General features: G+C 41.9%; 2 protein-coding genes across 2 annotated transcripts; one reads left to right on the top strand and one right to left on the bottom strand.

The window, feature by feature from the left end:
• Positions 1 to 999: 999 nt before the first annotated feature.
• On the top strand, positions 1,000 to 3,465 carry LOC122471764 (olfactory receptor 1F1-like). The gene has a single exon (XM_043560752.1). It carries the CDS (start codon positions 1,463 to 1,465, stop codon positions 2,414 to 2,416), a length of 954 nt encoding a protein of 317 aa, XP_043416687.1. The 5' UTR covers positions 1,000 to 1,462; the 3' UTR covers positions 2,417 to 3,465.
• A 4,272-nt stretch (positions 3,466 to 7,737) lies between these two features.
• Positions 7,738 to 23,954, bottom strand: ZNF200 (zinc finger protein 200). Its single transcript, XM_043560751.1, has 5 exons — positions 23,762 to 23,954; positions 22,693 to 23,023; positions 22,038 to 22,129; positions 21,574 to 21,694; positions 7,738 to 10,028 (listed from the first exon to the last, which is right to left on the bottom strand). The coding sequence occupies exons 2-5, from the start codon at positions 22,937 to 22,939 to the stop codon at positions 9,277 to 9,279; spliced, it is 1,212 nt and encodes a 403-aa protein (XP_043416686.1). The 5' UTR covers positions 22,940 to 23,023; positions 23,762 to 23,954; the 3' UTR covers positions 7,738 to 9,276.
• Between the last annotated feature and the right edge of the window lie 25 nt (positions 23,955 to 23,979).

The raw sequence follows: 23,979 nt of genomic DNA, 5'->3' as shown, positions 1-23,979 counted from the left end.
AAAAAATCTACTCCAGGAGCCTGGGGTTTCTCAGTCATGGTGTGCTATGCCATCTCTGATAGATCTGTTCCCCACCCCACCCCCCAATTACAAACAGGTTATCCTTTACACCAAATGCTTTAAAGGATTTAGTACAACTCCGTAATGCCACCCTGAACCCCTTCCCAGCATCCCTATCTGTATGTGACCAGATAGGAAAGAAAAAAAGGGGTTCACTCAGGTAACACTGCAATAACCCTAGTTTCTGACCTATGAAAATAAGAAAAATCTTTTAACAATAAGATTTTCACATCCACAGACATAAGCCCAGATCAGCAAGGGGATGCAATTTGAGGTCTCAGGGAATTTTCTCTGAGACTTATCTCTGCCCAGATTGTTTTGTCTCCAAGTTCTGACCCCGGGGTTAAATCCTTATACTTTGTCATCACTGTTGGGTCCACAGGGACCAGGAAATAGGTGGGACAATTAATTTCTGCTTGTCTCTAACGAGGCTCTCAGGGAATCTGGTCCCAATGGCCTTGGAAGCCACTGTAAATACCTGTTTCTAGATCCTCCCCAACATCCTTCTCTACACAGAGGGCTCAGACCGTGAACCTCCGCTTCTCACTTGCTCGGGATCTACCAATATTTCCACTACTTTCCAATCCTTATATTAAAGAGGAGCATTGGTTGGTTCCTCAAAGGTAAAGAACCCTTGATAACAACAGTACAAACTTCTTCCAGGTAGGATTATAACAGATTATATATACATATACATATATACGTGTGTATGTGTGTGTGTATTTTTTCCACTAATGTGAAGAGCTTTCTTTATCAAACCTTCCAGATCCAATGGGGTGCCTGGGTGACTTAGTAGGTTAAGCATCTGATTCTTGGTTTCGGCTCAGGTCATGATCTCACGTTTTGTGAGTTGTAGCCCTGCATCGGGCCCTGCACTGACGATGCAGAGCCTACTTGGGATTCTCTCACTCCCTCTCTCTCTCTCTGCTCCTCTCCCACTTGCTCTCTCTGTCTCTCTTGAAATAAATAAACTTAAAAAAAAAAAAAAACAGATCCAAGGAGTAATAGAAAGAGTCCTGAATCCATCAGCTGGAGCTTGAGATAAACCCAGTAATAATCAACTGTTTCACTTATCTTTGTGAGCTGCTAAGAAGTGGGAGAAAGCCTGGCAATGTTAGAAGAAACATTACATAATGGCAGAGAAGGGCTGTGTTTGTGCCTGTTTGTTGTTTTTATATTTGATACAATTTTAAAGATTAGTGCAATGGGACTAGCATCATCTAGTACTGGGAGTTGGAAGCTCAGGGTGTAGAGACCAGGGGTGGATCCCGACTGAGCAATTCTAATGCAGGTTTCGTTAACGTGACCATGTGGCTGGATGGAGCTTAGATTGATGTGTCCAAACCCAGAACTTCTAGGTTTCTGAGCTCTGCCTCTCTTCTCTGCATCTGAGTCCAGCCCCATGAGAGGAGCAAACCAGTCGAGTGTCTCCGAGTTCCTCCTCCTCGGGCTCTCCAGGCAGCCCCAGCAGCAGCAGGCCCTCTTTGCGCTCTTCCTGAGCATGTACCTGGCCACGGTCCTGGGAAACCTGCTCATCCTCCTGGCCATCAGCGTGGACCCCCGCCTGCACATCCCCATGTACTTCTTCCTCAGCCACCTGTCCTTTGTGGACATCTGCTTCTCCACCACCACCGTCCCCAAGATGCTGGCCAACCACATCCTTGGGACCCAGACCATCTCTTTCTCTGGGTGTCTCACACAGATGTATTTTGTGTTCATGTTCGTGGACATGGACAATTTCCTCCTGGCTGTGATGGCCTATGACCGCTTTGTTGCCATATGTCACCCCTTACACTACTCGACAAAGATGACCCACCAGCTCTGTGCCCTGCTGGTTGCTGGGTCATGGGTCATTGCCAACCTGGATGTCCTACTGCATACCCTGCTGATGGCTCGACTCTCGTTCTGTGCAGACAATGTCATCCCCCACTTCTTCTGTGATGTGACTCCCCTCCTGAAACTGTCCTGCTCTGACACCCATCTCAATGAGATGATGGTTCTTATCGAAGCAGGGTTGATCATGATCGCTCCGCTTATTTGCATCCTGGCTTCGTATGTCCATATTACCCGCGCTGTCCTGAGAGTCCCGTCCACGAAGGGAAGATGGAAAGCCTTCTCCACCTGTGGCTCGCACCTGGCCGTGGTTTCCCTCTTCTATGGCACCATCATTGCTGTGTATTTCAACCCTTTAGCCTCACACTCAGCTGAGGCAGATATAGCATCTGCTGTGATGTTCACGGTGGTGACCCCCATGCTGAACCCCTTCATCTACAGCCTGAGGAACAAGGACATAAAAGGGGCTCTTGGAAAAGTGGTTGCTCTGAATATTTTTCTACCTGGTAATCAAATGGGCTAAGAAAATCAGGCAGGGAACTAGTTTCTAAGAAGACCATATTTGCTTTTTCTGTTGTGCAAAGCTCACCATTTGTCATGTGTGAGAGAATCATCTAGTGTCTGTCTTGGGAGACAAGATTTGATACAGCCTCTTCAGCTAAGGATGGAAAGCAAGATCCTTTTACCAAATAACTTACTGCACCTATTAGTGCCCTGCAGCTAAAACCCACTAGCAACACATGTCTTGTTGAATGAGTGTGGTTTATCAGGCTCAGAGGGGAGAATACATACCATCGGGAGTTGTGAGGCATCTTAGCAGGAAGGTGTTAGACAGGATTTATAAAAGGCTTGTTGTCTGAGGTGAATTTAGTGAGGATTTAAGGAAATGGGTCTGTGCTCTGGATTTCACACTGTCACATAGTAGGGATGATTCTGATGGAGTATCTTAAAATATTTTATCTAGGAGGGAAGACTAGACTAAGGCAAGACTGTGATTGGCAGAGAAGTAGCATTAATTCGTATCAGCCAACATAGGGGGAGTTTGGTCATTTTTGTGGCTTGGACAGTGTTCGGACATGATTACAGAGTGGTCTCTCTTTGTCTTGCTCCATGATGGTCACAGAGCAGCCGTGTGTGGTACTGTGGTTGTGTTCATCCTGAGAACATGGCATCTATCTGTGAGTGCCAGGCCATCTCCTGGGTGTCAGGACTGGTTTGTCTTTCTCACAACAGAGACGCAGAGATAAGAGTACATCTTATGGGAAGCTCAGACCGGTGGGGGTAGGAAAGGGAAGGATTCATTTAGGGCTCCAAGAAGCCCTAATTCTGCCACGAATTCAAGCTAATTATTTGTTATTTTCTTATCTGAGCTTTCTGGGTCACACAGCATTACAGCAGGAATAAGTGTGAGATACACAAGAATATCTTCGAAAATCTCCACTGTGTCAATGAACTGCATCTTTTTTCCACACTGCCATCAGTTTATGTCAATGCGCTGAGATATTTTACATAGTTACTAATTTGTATCCTGATTTCCCACTATAATTTTATAATAAAGCTTTTCAAAATTGCTGTATAGTCTCCACAATTTTATTTTGCTATACTGATATATTTCCATCAAGTTGTTCTAGCAAAATATGCTGAGTAGTAATTCTGTTTCTAAAATAAAACGTAAGGAAAGTTTATCATAAAATTATAACTCAATTTATTTTGAAAGTGATTGCAGAACATAACCTGACCAATATTGAAACTGGTCAAAACATCACTGAAAAGGATGCTCTGGATTCTGAGGAACGAAGAGGAAAATAGGGTAGTTTCCTTTCATTTCAGAGAGAGAGGCAAAATGACATCTTGCATAAACACTGACAGAACTCAGAATCAGGGGGTATTTCTGAGTTTATCATGTAATTTTTATATTTACATATTTGCATCTCCATATGTTTGCCAAATGGAATATATGGTAACATTTTCAATTTTTAGTCTACCTATCCAGGAATTCTTCATAATAAGATGGAAAGTACCTGTTCCTTGAAATTTTGAAGGAATCCCCCAGCTTTTGTTTCATGTATTTTGGTGGCCTGTAGTTAGATGCATATATGTTTATGATTTTTATTTATTCCTGTCTCGTCCTTTTATCCTTTTTGTCCTTGCCTAGAAATAAAATTTATGGGCATAGAGTTGTTCATATGGTTGACTTTAAACATAAAACTGTCAGTTATCTTACCAGCAAAAATGGGTTTATCTGGAACTAGTAGAGAATTGCAATTAGTGACGAGCATGCAATGACGAAACCACAGGCATTCCCAGAAGACAAAGAGGACTGCTCTTGTATAGAGCAAGATGGGGAGTTGGGAGGGGCCGTCATAAGCAAAAAGTCCATTGGAGTAAATGGCGTTCTGAGGTGTCGTGCTTCCTTATTGGCTGAGTTGTGATTGTCACTGGCTTGGTTCTTTCTTTCTTTTTTTTTTTTTTTTTAATTTTTTTTTTTTTTAACATTTATTTATTTTTGAGACACACAGAGAGAGAGAGCATGAATAGGGGAGGGTCAGAGAAAGAGGGAGACACAGAATCCGAAACAGGCTCCAGGCTCCGAGCTGCCAGCCCAGAGCCCGACGCGGGGCTCGAACCCACGGACCGTGAGATCATGACCTGAGCGAAGTCAGACGCCCAACCAACTGAGCCACTCAGGCGCCCCAAGGGTTGGTTCTTTCTAGGCAAGGACAAAACCTTTCTTTCTCCTGCTGCGGTAGGCGGTAGTATCTACTCATGAGGCCTGTCTTCCTGTTGCGGTCTACGGTTGATGGCCAACGGCAGCTTGTGAGAGCTTGTCATTCTCACACAGTGGGGAGGTTAAGCCTCCCTACTCCGTTCAAAGTGAAGTTTCCTTTTATCAGTTTTCACAATGATATTCCTTTAGTGCCCTTTTCATGTCCAAAGGATCCACAGCGATGACCTCTTTCTCATTTCTCACAGTAGTATTTGTGCCTTCTCTCTTCTTTTGCTGGTTAGCTTGGCTAAGGGTTTATCAAATGCATGGATCTTTTCAAAGAACCAGCTTTTGATTTCGTTTGTTAGTTTTCTCTATTGGCTTCCTGTTTTTAATTTCGTTGATTTCTGTTCTAATTTTTATTTGGGTTTTCTTCTGTTCACTTTGGATTTGATTTTCTGTTGTTTTGTAGATGTCAGGGTAGAAACTTAGATGATTGATTTTAGGTCTTTCTTTCCTAATATATGCATCCAGGGCTATAAATCTTCTTCTAAGCATGGCTTTCACTTCATCCCACAAGTTTTGGTAAGTTGTATGTCCGTTTTCATTTAGTTCAAAAATATTTTTACATTTCTTGAGATTTAAATAACCATTTGTTATTTACAAGGGTGTTGTTAAATTTCCACATATATTTTGGTATTTTCCAGTTATCTTTTCTGTTATTAATTTCTAGTTAAGTTTCACTGTGATCGGAGAGCATACTCTGTATGATTTCTATTTTTTAAAATTTGCTAAGGTGTGTTTCATGGCCCATATGCAGTCCGTCTTGGTGATGTTTCTCGTGCACTTGAGAAGAATGTGTGTTCTGCTGCTCTTGGATGAAATATTCTATAAATGTTCAGGGAAGTGTTGGAATTGAAGGTGAAACCGGTGTGGGCTTGAGAGAATGGAAAGAGAGGACGAGACCCACCCTATCAACAAAAATAAATGAAAAGCACTGGGGGCAGGGCACCTGGGTGGCTCAGTCGGTTAAGCGTCCAACTTCGGTTCAGGTCATGAGCTCACGGTTCTGGAGTTTGAGCCCTGCGTCAGGCTCTGTGCTGACAGCTTAGACCCTGGAGCCTGCTCCAAGTTCTGTGTCTCCCTTTCTGGCACTCTCCCATTCAGGGTCTGTCTCTCTCAAAAATAAACAAACATTAAAAAAAATTTTTTTTTGATGAAAAGCATTCGTTTTTTTATTAGCTATCTAATATTCTACATATTTATTCATTTGGGCTGTTTTTAATTTTCAGTATTACAATGTTGTATTTTTGCCTGTATTGAGAATGTAATTGATGGGACTAATAGTAATATATTTTTTTAAGATTGTCCCAATAGATGGATACCATTATTCCTCTTTTGCCAAGCCAAACATTTACGTGTTCACATACACACAGCCTGGTCATTTAATACACCTGACACCTTGTTCTTTCAATTTACTATTCTTAGATTACTGGTAAGCCTCAACATTCTTTCAGACTTCTTGTAGCCATTCAAGTTTACCTAACAGTTATCTGTTCATGTCTTACTGGAATGTTCCCTCGCTTCCCACTTCCTCCCCCTATCTCATCCTTCTGGTCTCAGTTTAAAGGCCACTTCCCCAGGGTCCTCCCTGGAAAATCCACTTATAACACCCTTCTAGAATTCTTCCCTTCCTAGCACTTGTCATTCTGGAGCTGTATATGTTTTTTTAGTTTTATTGAATTTCTGACCCCCTCTCCCCATCCTCCATCCCAAGAAACTCCATGGGTGCGTTGCTTCCCTTTACAACCCCTGGTCCTTGTGTTGTGTCTTTAGGGGATGCATGCCTTCAATTTGAAGTTGCTATTCTAACTGGATATCTGGGCCTTCAGATTTTTTAAGTTTATTTATTTATTTAGAGAGAGAGAGAACGTGTGCACGTGAGGCAGCAAGGGGAGAGAGAGGGAGAGGGAGGGAGGGAGGGAATAAGACTATCCCAGGCAGGCTCTACACTGTCACTTCGAGGAGCCCGATATCACAAACCCACTGAGCTGATACTGAGTCAGACACCCAACTGACTGAGCCACCCGGGTACCTTAGGCCTTCAGATGTGCTAACTGGCCCTTGCTGCTCTATTGGAAAACCATTCGTTGTTGAGTGTTTGCTGATTTTCATGAACTAATTGTCAGCTCCTTATCGAGCACTTAGTCGTCCAACTAAGTGGCTTCCTAGTGCTCTCCTGTTCAGGGGTGTGGACCCTGGGCATCCTGCCTCTGAGCTCCAGAGCAGGGGTGAGGAGCATTCTGCTCCAGACCCTCCAGGGTCCAGGGAGTAGGTGTAGGGAAGTCAGGCGGCCCAGGCCCCATCCTCTGGGGACAGTAGGTGACAAGGACTTTGACTGCTGGGCCCTCGCCTACACCACAGCCCACGGCAGAGAGCAGCTCCCGGGGGGAGGGGTTTGCGTTGTGGGAGTATCACACACCCACCGGCCTTGAGTACTGTGTGGTCTGACCCTTGCATCCTTTGTCCCTATGGGGACAGTCTCGCCCCATAGACCCCACCCTCTCCAGTTACTGCCCAGCAGCCACTTAGGCTTTGTTTTCTAGGTGTGATAACCAGGAAGACCCCAGCCAGTCTTCCTGAGGAATAAGAGAAGAATGTTGCTGGCATCCAGTTTTGTCCCTGGTTTTTAAAGGGTACTGTAGGCTTGAAATACAAAATCAATAAAGGACAGTTTTTTGTGTGTGTGGCCTTTAAGTGTCTGAATTAGGACTCAGGACTGAATTGTATCATCAGATGTCTTTCATTTTTAGTATGCTTTGAACCAAAACAAAACTTAGAACTACAGGTTTAGGTTTAAAAAATAATTGGAAAAGGGGCGCCTGGGTGGCTCAGCCAATTAAGTGTCCAACTTTGGCTCAGGTCATGATCTTGGGATTTGTGGGTTCAGGCCCTGCATCAGGCTCTGTGCTGACACCCGAGAGCCTGGAGCCTGCTTTGGATTCTGTGTCTCCCTCTCTCTTTGCCCCTCCCCTGCTTGGCTCATGCTGTCTCTCTCAGAAGTAAATAAACATTAAAAAAATAAAATAAAATAACAAAATAACAAAGAAAGAGCAACAGGCAGAAAGAAACAAAACTATTATTTGAAGATGGTATAATTTTGAACCACAGATTGTAACAGAACTGAGAAATTACTGAAAATTAACATTCGATGAAGTGGCTAGTTTCACAAATATACAATTAAAAATAACTTTCCTATGTAAAAGCAAGAGCCAACTAGAAAAATACAATGGAAAAAAAACTATTTGCAATAACAAAGTCGTATACAATTTACGTTAAGAAAATTAGAAACATTTACTCAGGAATACAATACTTTAATAAAGGCATGGGAAACAAAATTTGTAAAGCTAACAAGTTTTCCCAAATAGTTTATAGGATTAACCTATTTCAATCAAAATACCAATGTAAACTTCCAGGAAACCTAAAATAAAGCAAAACTGATCAAGAATCTTTAAAATAACACACCACAGGATCGGTCCCGTGAAGGCACCGCTGGCCTGGCCTCTGGGTGGACACGTCAGGAAAGTCTGGGTATCAGGAGGCCAAAGAGAACAAACATCCACTACAATGAAGACTCTGGAATCTTGCCTCTCGAGGGGCAATGTGAACTAGCCACTGGAGACAACTGTTAAAAATAAAACACTTTGCTTGTGAGGTAGTGACCACCCATTGCCAAGGATCTGAAGACAGCTTGGAGGCGAAGTGAGCACATGGTAAGGTTACTGGCCAGTCATGTGTCCAAGCCGACGTCTTCCTCTTCCAGCACTTGGATTTCCTTCCTAGCAGGCCTTCTTCTTGGCTCAGCAGAGGGACAAGATTCTGAAGAGCTTTACCAGTAGTAGGGCTGGGTGGCTGGGCCTGAGTGATCCAAACTTCTTTTGGCAATGGAAAGGCATGAGTGCTATCTAAGAGACGAAGGGCTGGACAAAAAATGCAGTAAGAACAACAGACACTTTAAAAGTATGTTGTGAAAAGTATTCCTGTAAAAGTCACTTTTCACTGCAAAATGCAAATGTTACTCACATCGATGGTTAGATCACATACAAATGACAGAGTAAGTCTTTGACATTCACTTGCTGTTATTTTCCTATATTCCAAAGTAAACAATCCCTTTCAACACTCAAGCTTCAACAGGGTATTCTTAGAAGGTTATGTGAACTGCTAATAGAAGCTCTTGGCTTAAGAAATCAGTAGTTTGGTTCTCGCAGGGGAACACAGTTCCAGATAAGGACTTTTGCATCATTATTATTATTTTTTTTTTCCACAGGTGTGAATTCCTATGTGGGGGGAAAATGGATACACTTTCCGTACACATGAGCCACTCTGTTCACCTTGCAGGTAAGTGGCCTCCAGACTCCTATTCAAAGCCTTTTTGGGAAAAGGGATCTGTGGCCTGTACATTGTTGTAGAAGTTCACAAAAGAGAGCTCCTTAATCCAGAAAATGTGGATGCTGACTGAGGTATAGCCCTTGAGAATGTCGTCTTCCCTGTGAAATTTTCTAAAACTTTGAGGTTTCAGCCAAGATGGGTATTTTCCCAATTTTGACTATAATGAGGTTTTCACATATCTGCATCTTTTCAGAAGCCTGGGAATTTAGAATTCCCTATTAAACATTTCAGGTCAAGGCAGGACCATCAGACCTTTCCTGATCCCATTTCTGCTTTCGTGTCTTACATGCTGAGTGGGTTTTTTCATGCCGGGTACAGTTGGAAAGCCGACCAAATCTTCTCCCACATTTTTTGCAACTATACGGCCTCTCAGCCTCATGACTCTGCAGATGAAGCACAAAGTCTTTATTCTCTGGGAAGGTTTTCCCACATTCTGGACACTTAAATATTTTCTCCCTTATATGGATTCCTTCATGGCGACTCCGATGAGAGTTCTGACGAAAGTTTTTCCCACACTGAGAACATGAATAAGGTTTCTCTCCTGTATGGATTCGCTCATGTTTATTAAGGTTTGTTTTATGATTGAAGCTTTTCCCACAGTGACTACAGTCATAGGGTTTTTCACCAGTGTGAGTCCTCTGGTGGGATATAAGGTAAGAACTTTCATTAAACTGTTTCCCACACAATGGACAAGTGTACCATCTTCTCGTTCTCCGATTTCGGGTAAGTGCAATCACGTTGATATCCACATACTTTGAGAGTTCCTCTAGTGGAGTATCATTTTCAATAGTAACTAGAAGATTTCTCACTTTCCTTTGTTTTGGAGTGGATGTACTTAGTCTGTCTTTATGGCAATATGGAGATTGCTCAGAGACCATAGAACAGTCCACTTCATCACAATCTGAAGTCTTTTCTCTATGATCTTCACTCTCTCCAGGTTCCTTCTGAAGACCATCACTCTCAGGATTAATGTCATTGTCTGTGGAAACAAAGAGAATTGAATAACTTTTGAGGGATATGATACCGCAGGAAAAAAAGCAAGTTGGATTTCTCATCAAACAATAATCTTGAGTATCAGAAATCTGAGGACTAGCAGATAATTGTTACCAACACTCCTTTTCCACTCTGTGGATGGAATATATGACTGATAAATCTTTCTATGCAATGCATTGCAAGCACACAGTCCTTTTTTTTTTTTTTTTTTTTTTTTTTTTGAGAGAGAGAGAGAGCACTCAAGTGGGGGAAGGACAAAGGGGGGGGGGAGAGAGAATCCCAAGTAGGCTCCATGCTCAGTGCGCAGCCTGATGTAGGGCTCGATTCCATGACCCTGGGATCATGACTTGAGCAGAAATCAAGAGTCGGACGCTCAACTGACTGAGCCACCCAGTTACCCTCTTCTTTTTTTTTTTTTTTTAATGAAATGAGGGGGACTACACTGAAAGATTTTATAGGTTTGCTTTCTGAGTAAGCACTAATTCCTCAAGAAGTTCATATTGATCTTATATTCTGTGTAGAACAGTGAGCTAAGGACCAGGGGATGAAAGACATCAATACTCAAGGGTACATCATCCCATTCTTTAGGAGGCTAGTAAGTGAAAGGTACGATGAGTTACTTCTAGGTTTTCACTACGTTAAGTATTACAATAGTATGGAATTAGGTAATACTGTAATATCCTATATAATAGGGAAAAAGTGGGAATAATTCAAATGACCAAAAATAATGAAGGCCTATCATGTTCACTCAGTAGATGATGATTTGGGCATTAGGGTGATTACAAATGATTAAACTATGGTAGAAACCTATAGTGGTCTTTTTGGGGGAGAAAGGGGAGTAGTAACTGGGCAGTGGGCACAAAAGGGACTTCTTGGATGCCAGGAATGGTCTGAGTGATGGTCAGACAGATGTGTACATTTTGTGAAGCTGTGAGGCGTACACTTTTGATCTGTAGGGTTTTCTGTATTTATTACCTCCGAAGGAAGTCTGTGTAAAATAACATACAAAGATTAAGTAACAAATTAAAAAAAGAAAAGTATGCTGTGAAAAGGTAGAGCAACAAGGGACCCCCTAAACTCTGGGCAACTTATGGATATTAAAGGGCTAAGTCAACCTCTTAGATAGACAGCTAACCACAGATCTGTGATATGAATCTTTGCTGGATTAGTAGTTTCACACTAACGTTTTCTTTTTCATTTATTCCCTTAGGTAATGAAAATGCTGAGTCAAAGCATATGGCAATTTTTATCACAGTCCTTGACACTGACTGCCATATTTCTTTCAAAAGAGGCTGTACCAATTTCAGCACAAGCATCAAGATATGGGTATCAATTTTACCTAATCTTGTCAGCATTTAATAGGTATAAAATGGTTTCTCGTTGTAGCTTTATTTTGCACTTTGTTACCACAAACCACTAATTTATTGGGCTGAGAGACTCATAAATTTAAATAAATTTTACATTTTGCAAATCTTAATCCCTGTGTAGGCAGTCACTACTAATGTAAATGTTTAACTGAAGCCTACCTCTGTAACTCCACAACTTAAAACCATCAAAAAGTATCAGTCTTTCAAAATCAGATAAATGTTCTATTCTCTAGCCATTCCTTTATGACTTACTTTTACAGTTAACTCTTTTTTTTTAAGTTTATTTATTAATTTTGAGAGAGAGGGCATGAGCAGGGGAGGGGCAAAGAGAGAGGGAGGGAGAAAGAATCCCAAGCATCGACAGTGTGGAGCCATATGCGGGGCCTGAAGTCACAAACTGTGAGATCATGACCTGAGTCAAAACCAAGAGTTGGACACTTATTCGACTGAGTGACCCAGGCATCCCTACAGTTAACTTTTAATACATTTGGAGTTTAGTATCACACTGTATGTTATTGTTTGTAACATGTCTAATATTGGTAAAACCACCCAGAATATCCTTTTGAAAATTTTGACTCTGTTACCTACAGTGTAAATAAATTTGGAGGGCACCAATATCTTTACACGATTTGTTTTCCCATTTACATCCGTGTCTCTCCGATATTTAAGAATCTTTTATAGGGGCACCTGGATAGCTCAGTCGGTGAAGCATCCGACTTCGGCCCAGGTCATGATCTTGCACTCTGTCTCTGTCAAAAATAAAGAAACTTAAAAAAAAAAAAAAAAAAAAAGAATCTTTTATATTTACCAATGAAACATCTGTGGTTCACTCCTATTTTATAGCCATTCTGAACGACAGCTTCCATCATTTTGTTAATTTTTTAATAAAATTTTTTTTAATGTTTATTTTTGAGACAGACAGAACATGAGTGGGGAGGGGCAGAGTAGGGGAGGATACAGAATACGAAGCAGGCTCCAGGCTTTGAGCCCGATGAGGGGCTCAAACCCACGAACTGTGAGATCATGACCTGAGATGAAGTTGGATGCTTAACTGAGACACCCAGGTGCCCGTGTTAATTTTTTTAAAAATTTATTTATTTTGACAGAGTGAAAAAGCATGAGGGGCAGAGAGAATCCCAAGCAGGCTCTGCACTGATAGTGCAGAGCCTGATGAGGGGCTCGAACCCATGAACCATGAGATCATGACCTAAGCTGAAGTTGGATGCTTAACCGACTGAGTCACCCAGGCACCCCCATTTTGTTAATTTAAGAATGCTATTGTTGGGACGCCTGGGTGGCTCAGTCGGTTAAGCAGCCGACTTCGGCTCAGGTCATGGTCTCGCGGTCCGTGAGTTTGAGCCCCGCGTCGGGCTCTGTGCTGACAGCTCAGAGCCTGGAGCCTGTTTCAGATTCTGTGTCACCCTCTCTCTGACCCTCCCCCGTTCATGCTCTGTCTCTAAAATAAATAAACGTCAAAAAAATTTTTTTTTAAAAAAGAATGCTATTGTTATACATTCCCTATTTACCTACTTTAAAACTATTAAATATAGTGTTTTTGTTGGTCCTTTTAGATTTTCTAAATACAAACCATATTTTGGTTCCAATATTTATTCTTCTTAACCCCTTATCTTTTTGCCTTATCTAGTTAATAATAGTGATGGCAGGTTTCCTTATTTCATTTTCATAATTTTATTTTTAATGTTTGTTTATTTTTGAGAGAGCGAGCTGGGAAGGGACAGAGAGAGAGAGGATTCGAAGTGGGCTCTGGGCTGAGAGCAGAGAGCCTGATGTGGGGTTTGAACTCATGACCATGAGATTGTGACCTGAGCTGAAGTCGGACTTGTAACTGACTAAGCCACGCAGGCACCCGTTATTCTCATTTTTAAAGAATTACCATCAGTGTTTGATGAATGACCATAAATGTCATGTTATAGTAAAGGGCTACCTGTTTTGAAGACAATTCATCAAAACTCATAGGAATTTTTCTGATTTTCCTGAGAGTGTCAATGAATATATCTTATATTCCTTTAGTGTACTATTTTTTATGATAAAAAAATTTAGTAGCTAATATAGTTACATGGTACAAAACTCAGTGTGAAAAGGTGTATGCTAAGGAGCCTTCCCCCAGTCCCTATCCCCATCCATTCTACCAGCCCCCCAGACAGATACCTTATTAGTTTCTTTTTATTTTTTCGTTGTTTATCTAGGTGACGTATTTTCCTTTCTCCTCTTTTCTTATATAAAAGGTAGTATACTGTGTATATGTCTGGTACTTGCTTTATTTTGATCGTTATATTCTAGTGCATAGAGATTACCTTGGTATGCTATGTGGACACATCATATTCAACCAGAGACACCTGGATTGTTTTCAAAGGTGAATGCATCTGGTTTTGTTTTGTTTTTGAGACAGAGAGAAACAGAGCATGAGCAGGGGAGGGGCAGAGAGAGAGACACAGAATCCGAAGCAGGCTCCAGGCTCCGAGCTGTCAGCACAGAGCCCGCAAGGGGCTCGAACTCACAAACCGCGAGATCATCACCTGAGCCCAAGTCCGACACTTAGCCAACTGAGCCATCCAGGCGCCCCGGTGAATGCATCTTTAATACTGGTAATTAGACTGCCATATATAGGGAGTCATTCTGCATGTCGGCCAGTATTATACTTATTTATCAACACACTCACCACCACTGTGTTGTTATTGGATTTCTAGAAATCTGATGGATGAAAAAAGATGGTAATTTGGCAATGGTTTAATCTGCATTTCTAATTATGAGTTGGGCTGGACAGCTTTTCATGTGTTTATGGGTCATTTGTATTCCTAAGCGAATCTGCTGGTCTTTCTCTTGGGGTACAAAGTATGATGCACCAAATGGCTGGGTTGCCCCAACACCTTTTATGAGCTCCTCTGCTTCGCCGCTCTTTTCAATTTTCCTGGTCATTGTATTTATTTATTTCCATTTGAATTAGAGATCAGATTGTGCAGTACCAGGGCGAAAAATCGTACTGGCATTATTAAAGGGATTACCTTCACTTCATGAATGAACTTGGGGAGAACTGACCTTTTAATGTTAAATCTTCCTGGCCAACATGGTATTTCTTCCCATTCATTCAGATCTACTTCTTTGCCCTTTAGAAATGTTTTGAAGTTTTCCTCATAATTTCTGCATGTTTCTTCAGTTTATTTCTAGGTGTTTAATCTTGTTTGTTCCTATTTTTATAATTTCTAAATGACTGCATATATGAAAGTTAATGATTTCCATACAATAATTTTTCATCCCACTGCCTTACTGAATGCTTTTATTATTTATAATTTTCAGACACTTCCTGGGGTTTTCTAGTTACACAATTATATCATATGTAATAGATTCTTAAATTCTTAAACATTTAATTTCTTTGTCATTTAACTGCTCTGGCCAATACCTAAAACACAGTATTAAACAGCAGTAGTGATAATGGGCTTTGTTGTTGTCCTGATTTTAGTGGGAATGCCTTCCAGTGTTTCCAGTGTTTCAGTCCTTCCAGACCGAAAGGATGCATATCCCATAAGGGAGGTATCCATTAGTTACTGTTTTGTTCAGTGTTTTTGCGAAGAAGGCACAAGGCATTGGTATTTTGTCAAATATCTTTTCAGTAACTATGAAATTGATCATAAGATTTTTCTCCTTTACTATAAAATATAATAGGCTTTCTATTATTAAATCGCTTTTGCATTCCTGGAATAAATCTTCCTTGGTCAGGATGGTCTTTATCAGATTGTAGTATCTTTGTCACACTAGTTTCATAAGAAGAATTTGGAAGTTTTCCTTTTTTTTCACTCTGAAAATTTTCGTAGCATTTAAATTGTGCAATTGTTAAAGCTTTGTAAGAATTTCCTATGAAACTGAGGGTCCTTTCCCTGGGTTGGGGGCTAGTTTTTTTTTGACAATTCCAACTTCCTCTATGGAAACTGGTTTATCTACTTCTGTTTAAATCTTTCTACGTATTAGTGCCTCTATTTCTAACTTACTGATTTCCAATTTTGTATTTACTAATACTTTCTTTCTGTTTTCCTTCATTGTACTGTTTTCCTAACTTTGAACCAGAGGCTTAATTTTTCTTTCTTTCTTTTTAATTTTTTTTACATTTATTTATTTTTTTTGAGAGAGTGAGAGCATGAGTGGGGGAGGGGCAGAGAGAGAAGGATACACAGAATCTGAAGCAGGCTCCAGGCTCTGAGCAAGCGTTCAGCACAGAGCCCAATGCGGGGCTCGAACCCATGAACCATGAGATCATGACCTGAGCCGAAGTCGGATGCTCAACCCACTGATCTACCCAGGTGCCCCTACTTTCATTTTTCTAACTTAATGTGTGTGTTTATACAGGCGTAAATTTTCTTCTGAGTGCCACTTTAGGTTATACTGTAGATGCTGACACAGAGTATAGTCTCCAAACGTTATGTAACTTTAATTTGTACTTCCCCTCTAATCCAAGGTTACTTAATAGTTTTAAAATTTCTAGGTGAAAGGGACTTTTTCCCCCCCAGTTTCATTTTTACCTTCTAGTTGTATCACATTGTGATAGATCCTACTGTGTTATTTCTACTTTTTGGAATCTACTGAATCTTTCTTTCTTCCATAGGAAGTAGACAATCTTGAAAAGGTTTATATTCTCTTGCCACAGGAGACGTCAGATACAAACATAAGAACTGTCTCACTGAGAATGTGTTTAAGAATTTTTTTCTACATTTTTAGTTGTTTTATGTGGCTCACTTGAGTTGAGACACACATTCTGTTCTCCTCGGTCAAGGACACTCCTGTGATTCCTTACCCACAAGGTTCATTCCATTACACTTTTCCCTTTCCAAACTGACCAAATGTTACTGACTCCCAGATCTCTACATGTGACCTCCAATTTCTAATGTTCAAGTACCCAGAAAATAATCTCATTTTATTTCCTATCATGGATTCAATCTCATCTAAAATCAAATCCATCTTTTTCTAAACTCTATTCCTACTTCCAAATCTGGCCTTGACCTTCTTATAGCTCTTTATATTTAAAATGGTTTCACACTGCTTATCTTTTTTTATTAAAAAATTTTTTTTAGGGGCACCTGGGTGGCTCAGTTGGTTAAGTGTTTGACTTTGGCTCAGGTCATGATCTCATGGTTTCTAAGTTCAAGCCCCATGTTGGGCTCTGTGCTGACAGCTCAGAGCCTGGAGCCCACTTCAGATTCTATGTCTCCCTCTCTCTCTGCCCCTTTCCTGTTCATACTCTATGTCTCTCTCAAAAAATAAACATAAAAAATTTTTTTTTAAAATTTTTCAGAAACTTTATTTATTTAGAGAGAGACAGAGACAGCATGAGGTGGGGAGGCACAGAGAGAGAAGGAGAGAGAATCCCAAGCAGGTTCTGTGCTGCCAGTGCAGACAGAGCGCAATGCAAGGCTCAAACCCACGAAACTGAGATCATGTCTTGAGTCAAAACCAAGAATCAGACGCTTAACTGACTGAGACACTCAGGCGCCCCCATACTGCTTATCTTTTTAGGTGAATGACTTATCTTTTAAGATAAGTTTATTCTTTAACCGGAAGCTTTGGAGGGCAGGAATGGAGCACTATGTGCTCATTTGGGACACAGGACACTATGTGCTATCATTTTAACTCACTGATAACTCCAGAATTCAACCCTAAGGAAAAAGCAAGTAGCATTTATTAAATGTTAGTGAATGATTCTAAGTTTAAATCTTCAGCTTTGTGGTATAGGCAAGGGAGGGGAATGGAAAGGGTGAGAACTGGGCCTCAGGGCCTCAAGGTCTATGGCCAAAGTGTTCCTGGAATTGACAACCTACCCACCAACCAGTCACCTAAAATAAATGCTAGTTTTACCCAAGACTGAAGAAAAAGTCAGTGTAATAAATCCGATCTCTTTATGTTCTTCCCTACAATAAGAAAACATTAGTCTAATATCCTCAATGGGAAAAAACTGATAGCTTTTCCCTTAAGGTCAGGAACATGACAGCTATGTACATTCTCACCACTGTTGTTCAACGTAGTACTGGAAATCCCAGCCTCAGCAATCAGACAATGACGACGACAACAACAAAAATAAAAGGCGTACAAATTGGCAAGGAAGAAGTCAAATGTTCACTCTTCGTAGACAACAAGATACTCTATGTGGAAACCCAAAAGATGCCAGCGAAAAAATTGTTAGAACAGACACATAAATTCAGCAAAGCTGCAGGATATAAACTCAACGTAGAGAAATCTGTTGCACTTCTTTACACCAATAATGAAGCATCAGGAAGAGCAATCAAGAGTTGATCGCATTTACAATTGCACCAAAAACCTTAAGATAGCTAGGAGTAAACCTAACCAAAGAGGTAATAGATCTCTACACTAAAAACTTTAGAAAGCTTATGAAAGAAATTGAAGACGACACAAAGAAATGGAAAAGCATTCCATGCTCATGGATTGGAAGAACAAATATTGTTACACTGTCGATACTACCCAAAGCAGTCTACACATTCAATGCAATCCCTATCAAAATAACACCAGCATTCATCACGGAGCTAGAACAATCCTAAAATTTGTATGGAACCAGAAAATCCCCCGGATAGCCAAAGTAATGTTGAAAAAGAAAACCAAATCTGGAGGCAACACAATTCCAGACTTCAAGTTGTATGACAAAGCTATAATCATCAAGACAGTATGGTACTGGCACAAAAACAGACACATATATCAATTGAACAGAATGGAGAACCCTGAAATAGACCCACAAACATATGGCCAACTAATCTTTGACAAAATAGAAAAAAGTCCCTTTAGCAAATGGTGTTGGGAAAACTTGACCACTTTCTTACACCAAACACAAAAATAAATTCAAAATGGATGAAAGACCTAAAGGTAAGACAGGAAACCATCAAAATCCTACAGGAGAAAACAGGCAGCAACCTCTCTGACCTTGGCTGCATCAACTTTTTACTAGACATGTGTCCAGAGCCAAGGGAAACAAAAGCAAAAATGAACTTACTGGGACCTCATCAAGATAAAAACCTGTACAGTGAAGGAAACAATCAATAAAACTAAAAGGCAACCGACAGAATGGGAGAAGATATTTGCAAATGATATATCCGATTAAGGGTTAGTAACCAAACTCTATAAAGAACTTATCAAACTCAAAACCCAAAAAACAAATAATCCAGTGAAGAAATGGGCAAAAGACATGAATAGGCACTTTTCCAAAGACATCCAGATGGCTAACAGATACCTGAAAAAATGCTCAACATCACTCATCATCAGGGAAATACAAATCAAAACCACAATGAGATACCACCTCACACCTGTTAGAATGGCTAAAATGAACAACTCGGGCAACGACAGATGTTGGCAAGGATGTGGAGAAAGAGGGACCCTTTTACACTGCTGGTGGGAATGCAAACTGGGGCAGCCACTCTGGAAAACAGTATGGAGGGTCCTCAAAAAGTTAAAAACAGGGACGTGTGGGTGGCTCAGTTAGGCATCCATCTCTTGATTATGGCTCAGGTCATGATCTTGCAGTGTGTGAGTTCAAGCCCTGCATTGGGCTCTGCATTAACAGTGCGGGGCCTGCTTTGGATTCTTTCTCTGCCCCTCCTGTGTGTTCTTGCTCTCTCAAGATAGATAAGTAAACTTAGGAAAAAAAAAAAAAAGTTAAAAAATAGAATTATCCTACAACCCAGCAGTGTACTAACTAGGTATTTATCCAAAGGATACAAAAATGCTGATTTGGAGGGGCACATGCACCCCAATGTTTATAGCAGCGTTATCAACAATAGCCAAATTATTGAAACAGCCTAAATGTCCATCTGTTGATGAATGGATAAAGAAGATGTAGTATAATACATATATAGGAATATTAAATATATATAATGGAATATTACTCAGCAATCAAAAAGAATGAAATCTTGCCATTTGCAATAACGTGGATGAAACTAGAGAGTGTATTATGCTAAGCAACATAAATCAGAGACAGAGATCATATGATTTCACTCGTATGGAATTTAAGAAACAAATAAATACAGGATAAGGAAAGGAAAAATAAGATAAAAACAGAGAGGGAGACAAATCCTAGGAGACTCTTAAATACAGAGAACAAACAGGGTTGGTCAAGGGGAGGTGGGCTAAATGGGTGATGGGCATTTATGCAGGGCTCTTGCTGGGATGAGCTCTGGTATTATGTCTAAGTGATGAATAACTAAATTCTACTTGTGAAACCAATACTACACTATATGTTAACTTGAATGAAAAAAAACAAGCAAAGAAAAACAGGGGCGCCTGGCTGGCTCAGTCTGTAGAGCATGCGATGTTTGATCTCAGGGCCATAAGTTCAAGCCCCATTCTGGGCACAGAATTTACTTTAAGAAAACGTGTGTGTGTGCCTGTGTCTGGGTGGCTCAGTTAGTTAAGTGTCTGACTCTTGATCTCAGCTCAGGTCATGATCCCAGTGTAATGGGATTGAACACCATGTCGGGCTCTGCCCTGAGCATGGAGACTGCTTAAGATTCTCTCTCCCCCTCTGAGCCTCTCCTCTCCTCGTGAGCTTTCTTTTCTCTCTAAATAATAATAATAATAATAATAATAATAATTATTATTATTATAAATATGTATATGCTTAACAAAAAATACTACATAGAATAACTTGTGGAAAATTAAGCAGGCTCACTATGTAATACTACCCTGACCATACAGCATAAGACAACTAGAGTTCAACAGCCATGGATTTTTGTCACCCCAGGCAACTCACAAAATCCACTTTCTGCTCTGCTTCAGCCTCAGAAGCAAGCAGCCCTGAAGGCAAAGTAAGAAGTATTAGGCGCTCAGCAAAGCGATTTTTGAAGGCTGGTCACTCTTGGGTAGCAGTGTATTTGTAGAGAAAGGCTGAATCATCTCTCAACAGCTTCAGAGAACTGCTGCCACATGAGTGCGTATGCAGTATTCTCATTTGCGAATGCTGCTTAACCATTACTGGGAAATAAGCAGAAATGAAGAAGGATCCATTCACCAACCATACAGGAAACTCACTGAAACAATTGTGAGAAATGCATCAGGAAGGTGGTACAACTCTGGGCTAAGGCTGCAGGCTCTGGTGTTAGAATCCCTGAGTCCAGATCCCTGCTCTGCCAAATACTGCTGTGTGACCTTTAGCAATTGACATTTTTCTGCTTTAGTTTCACCATCTTAAAATAGTAGTAATTCCTACGTCCTACAGTATTGTGAGAAATACATGAGGTAATAAATGCACGCAAAGCACTTAGACTAGTGCCTAGTACATAATAACACACAAGTACTAAGTGCTAGATATCATTTCTACCAATGGTGTGATATATTTTCATTCACACTAGTAGACTTCTTAGCCTTTGGACGTCAAGGAAAAAAAGACTCATGCACCCAATGAAAACACAATTTAAAATACACATGTTGGGAGATTAGCACTAGATCCAGAAAATGGATTGAGAAACAACCTGGCTGCATTTTTTATCTGTTTGAATATTTGATGTCAGTACATTAGCTCTAGGTCTTGCTTACCAAGAGAAGTCCCCTCCACCATTGCTGCCCTAAAGATACACAAAAAATGGCCACCCACAGCTGGTGCAAGCTCTGCCACATGGAATAAAAATTAAACGAGTGTGAACATGTACGTTAGCTGGTGTGTTAATCAGGTCTTTAAAAAGTCTGATGAAGGGTGCCTAGGTGGCTCAGTCGGTTAAGCATCCAATTTTTTTGGTGTGTGTTTATTTTTCATAGAGAGAGAGAGACAGACTCCAAAGCAGGCTCCAGGCTCTGAGCTGTCAGCACAGAGCCCAACGTGGGGCTCAAACCCACAAACTGCGAGATCATAACCTGAGCCGAAGTTAGACGCTTAACTGACTGAGCCACCCAGGCACCCCAAGCATGTAATTCTTGATTTCAGCTCAGATCATGGTCTCACAGTTCGTGAGTTTGAGCTCCACATCGGAGCTCCACATTGTGCTGCCAGCACAGAGCCTGCTTGGGATTCTTTCTCCCTCGCTCTCTGCCCTTCCCCTGCTCACTCTCTCTCTCTCTCAAAATTAAAATAAACATTTAAAAAATAAATAAGTAAAAAGTCTGATGAAATAGAAGAACATGCTTTTTCCACAGCATTCAGTATGAATACACAAGATTTCTTACCCAATAACATCATCTCCCCAACACTGTCTTCCTTCTCTGAGGTGGGTTGTTGAGTAGCATCTAGGCTCACACATTCTTCTTGGGAGTGAAATACATTCAAATCCTCAAAGACCACCAGTTCCTGAAAGAGCAATAAACCCCATTCCTCTTAAGAACAGAGGTTGTTTGACATCCTTGCTGGTAAAATAGGCTGGAACCCAAGGATCAGGGAAGGGAAGGTGAAAGGGACCTATAAATCCTACGCAGATGCAGCAGACAGGAAACCCAGGCTCAGACAGGAGCCAAAGGATAAGCAGAAGAGAAACATCCAAAGAGGCAATGAAAACAAGCCCACTCTCCTTACAAGGGTATGTCTTTTTTTGTTTAATATATATATATATATATATGCGTTGACTGAGCGGGGAGGGCTGTAAGAGCAGAGAAGGTGATGTACTCAAAACAGTGAACGGGAAAACCGAACCCACCTCAGGCTCAGTTTTCAGATACAGAGACAATGTGTCCTGTTTCTGCTGGATTCCTTCTCTGGGTAGAAGCTTCACTATGGGATGAGGTTGCACTGGGGAAAGAGGAAGCTGTAGTTAATGGAAACGTCAGTGACTCTAATATGGAAACCCTAACCACACCTTGGGGCCACACTGTCCTCACTCCCTCAGAAGGCAACTCATGGTTTTTTTCAGCTTCTGTGAGCCCAGGGAAGAGCTCAAGCCATAAATCACAGGGTCTTGAACCTGTATCTAGGGTCTCCTCATTATGAAAAGGATGATTCCCTTAAGGGTTTTTTAAATTCTCTTCACTGGTAAAGGGGAGGGTAAAGTCTGGAGATGCCCATAACAAGCACAAAATTTCCAAAATTCCACATAAACGGCAGTCAATTAAACAATTCATCCAAATTTCTTTATGGTAAAAAGATATACACTCCCCCTCCACTATGGAAAGTTACACACAGTTTATTCCATGGGTTTACTCACACCCAGCAATCCACTCAAGCGCCAGCTTGAGAAAAAAAAATACTCCCTCTCCCCAGTATATCCTAACCTGAATTCATTACTAACATGAAAACCTATTTCAGACCCCAATACCATTCTCTTCTCTTCTAGTGAAACAGCATATACTTCTTACATCTGTTCTGAAAGTTTGAGCTCACATCCTTCATAATAACCAAAGTCTCCTTGACTTTCTGATTGGGCTGCACCACGCTTGGCTTGGGCAAGAAGGTGAGGAAGTGCTCCAGAACTAGCTGGTGGATGGTCTTGGGCCCACTAGTAGCATCTCGAAGTAGGTCTTGGCCCAGCTTGGAGTCCGGAGGAACTCTCAGTATAAAGGACCGCTTTGGCTTTAGGGGCATTGGAACCACTTTTGCGGCCATCGCGCCTTGGAATCACACACCACACTCGTTTTGCAGAGCTTCAGGAGTCCCCTCTTACCGAAGGAAGTCTGTCAGATAGCCAAGCTGCAGACAAGAGAAACCATGGGTTACCCACAAAACCAGGTAGGCATGCCTGCACCCCAGTATACGGCCCGGAGAGTGAGGCCACACGAAATGGAAAGCAGAAGGAAAGGTAAGCTGGGGTGGGGGGGGACTCCTAACTGAAACGGAAGGCCCCTGAACTAGACACTCTTAACAGGCTTGGCCTGAAAGGAAGATCTGAGAATGAAAGCCGGACGATGTCCAAACCTCAAGGGTCATCCTCCCGAGAAACAGGAGATGCAAACTCCACTGGGAAGAGCGGGTGAACTCAAGCAGGTAGAAGAGCGATGGGCTAGAAGACAGGACACCTGGGGTCCGACACCAAGGGCATCTGCTTATAAGTTGGCCTGGCCACTGAATCAAGCCGTAATGCGCACCTAGGACCCCGGGTCCCTCAGATGCCCTTCGGGGGGGCAGTTGATGGCTCAAGGAGCAATCGCAAGGCCCCAAGAGCTGTCCATGCGTGGCCTGCTGACTCTCTTCCGCCGTGAGAGCCCCGTTGAGAGCGGCAAGGGACATCCCAGTAGGGGCCAGCAGGCCAGGCCCACTCTGGAGCCTCTCCCACCGGCCAAGGGGCACCTTTACCACAACGACCAGCCAGCGGCATTGCCCGGGGTACGTTCCCGGCTCCCCAGCCGGTCAGGCACCCCCAGCAACGGACCAAGCTCTGCTCCCTAGAGGCCGCGTCAGCCTGGTTCCCGCCCTCGCGGAGCCCCTCACCTCTCGGGGGCTGTGCCGCCTCTGGGAGCTTGCAGGGGACGGTCCAGAGACCCAGGCGCAGAGACACGGGGAAACTAGGCGCGAGAGGCCAAGCCCTCCCCTCGCCCTTCGGAGTGCCCTCACAGGCCGCCGGCGACTATTGGCGAGCGCCGCCGTCAGTTCAGGAGCACGGCCGGGCGCGGTGCCTTCTGGGAGACCGGGTGCCCCCGCAGCTGCTA

Source organism: Prionailurus bengalensis, chromosome E3 (genome assembly GCF_016509475.1).
Source record: "Prionailurus bengalensis isolate Pbe53 chromosome E3, Fcat_Pben_1.1_paternal_pri, whole genome shotgun sequence".
NCBI classification, from domain to species: Eukaryota; Metazoa; Chordata; class Mammalia; order Carnivora; family Felidae; genus Prionailurus; species Prionailurus bengalensis.
This window is presented reverse-complemented; position numbering and strand designations above follow the sequence as displayed.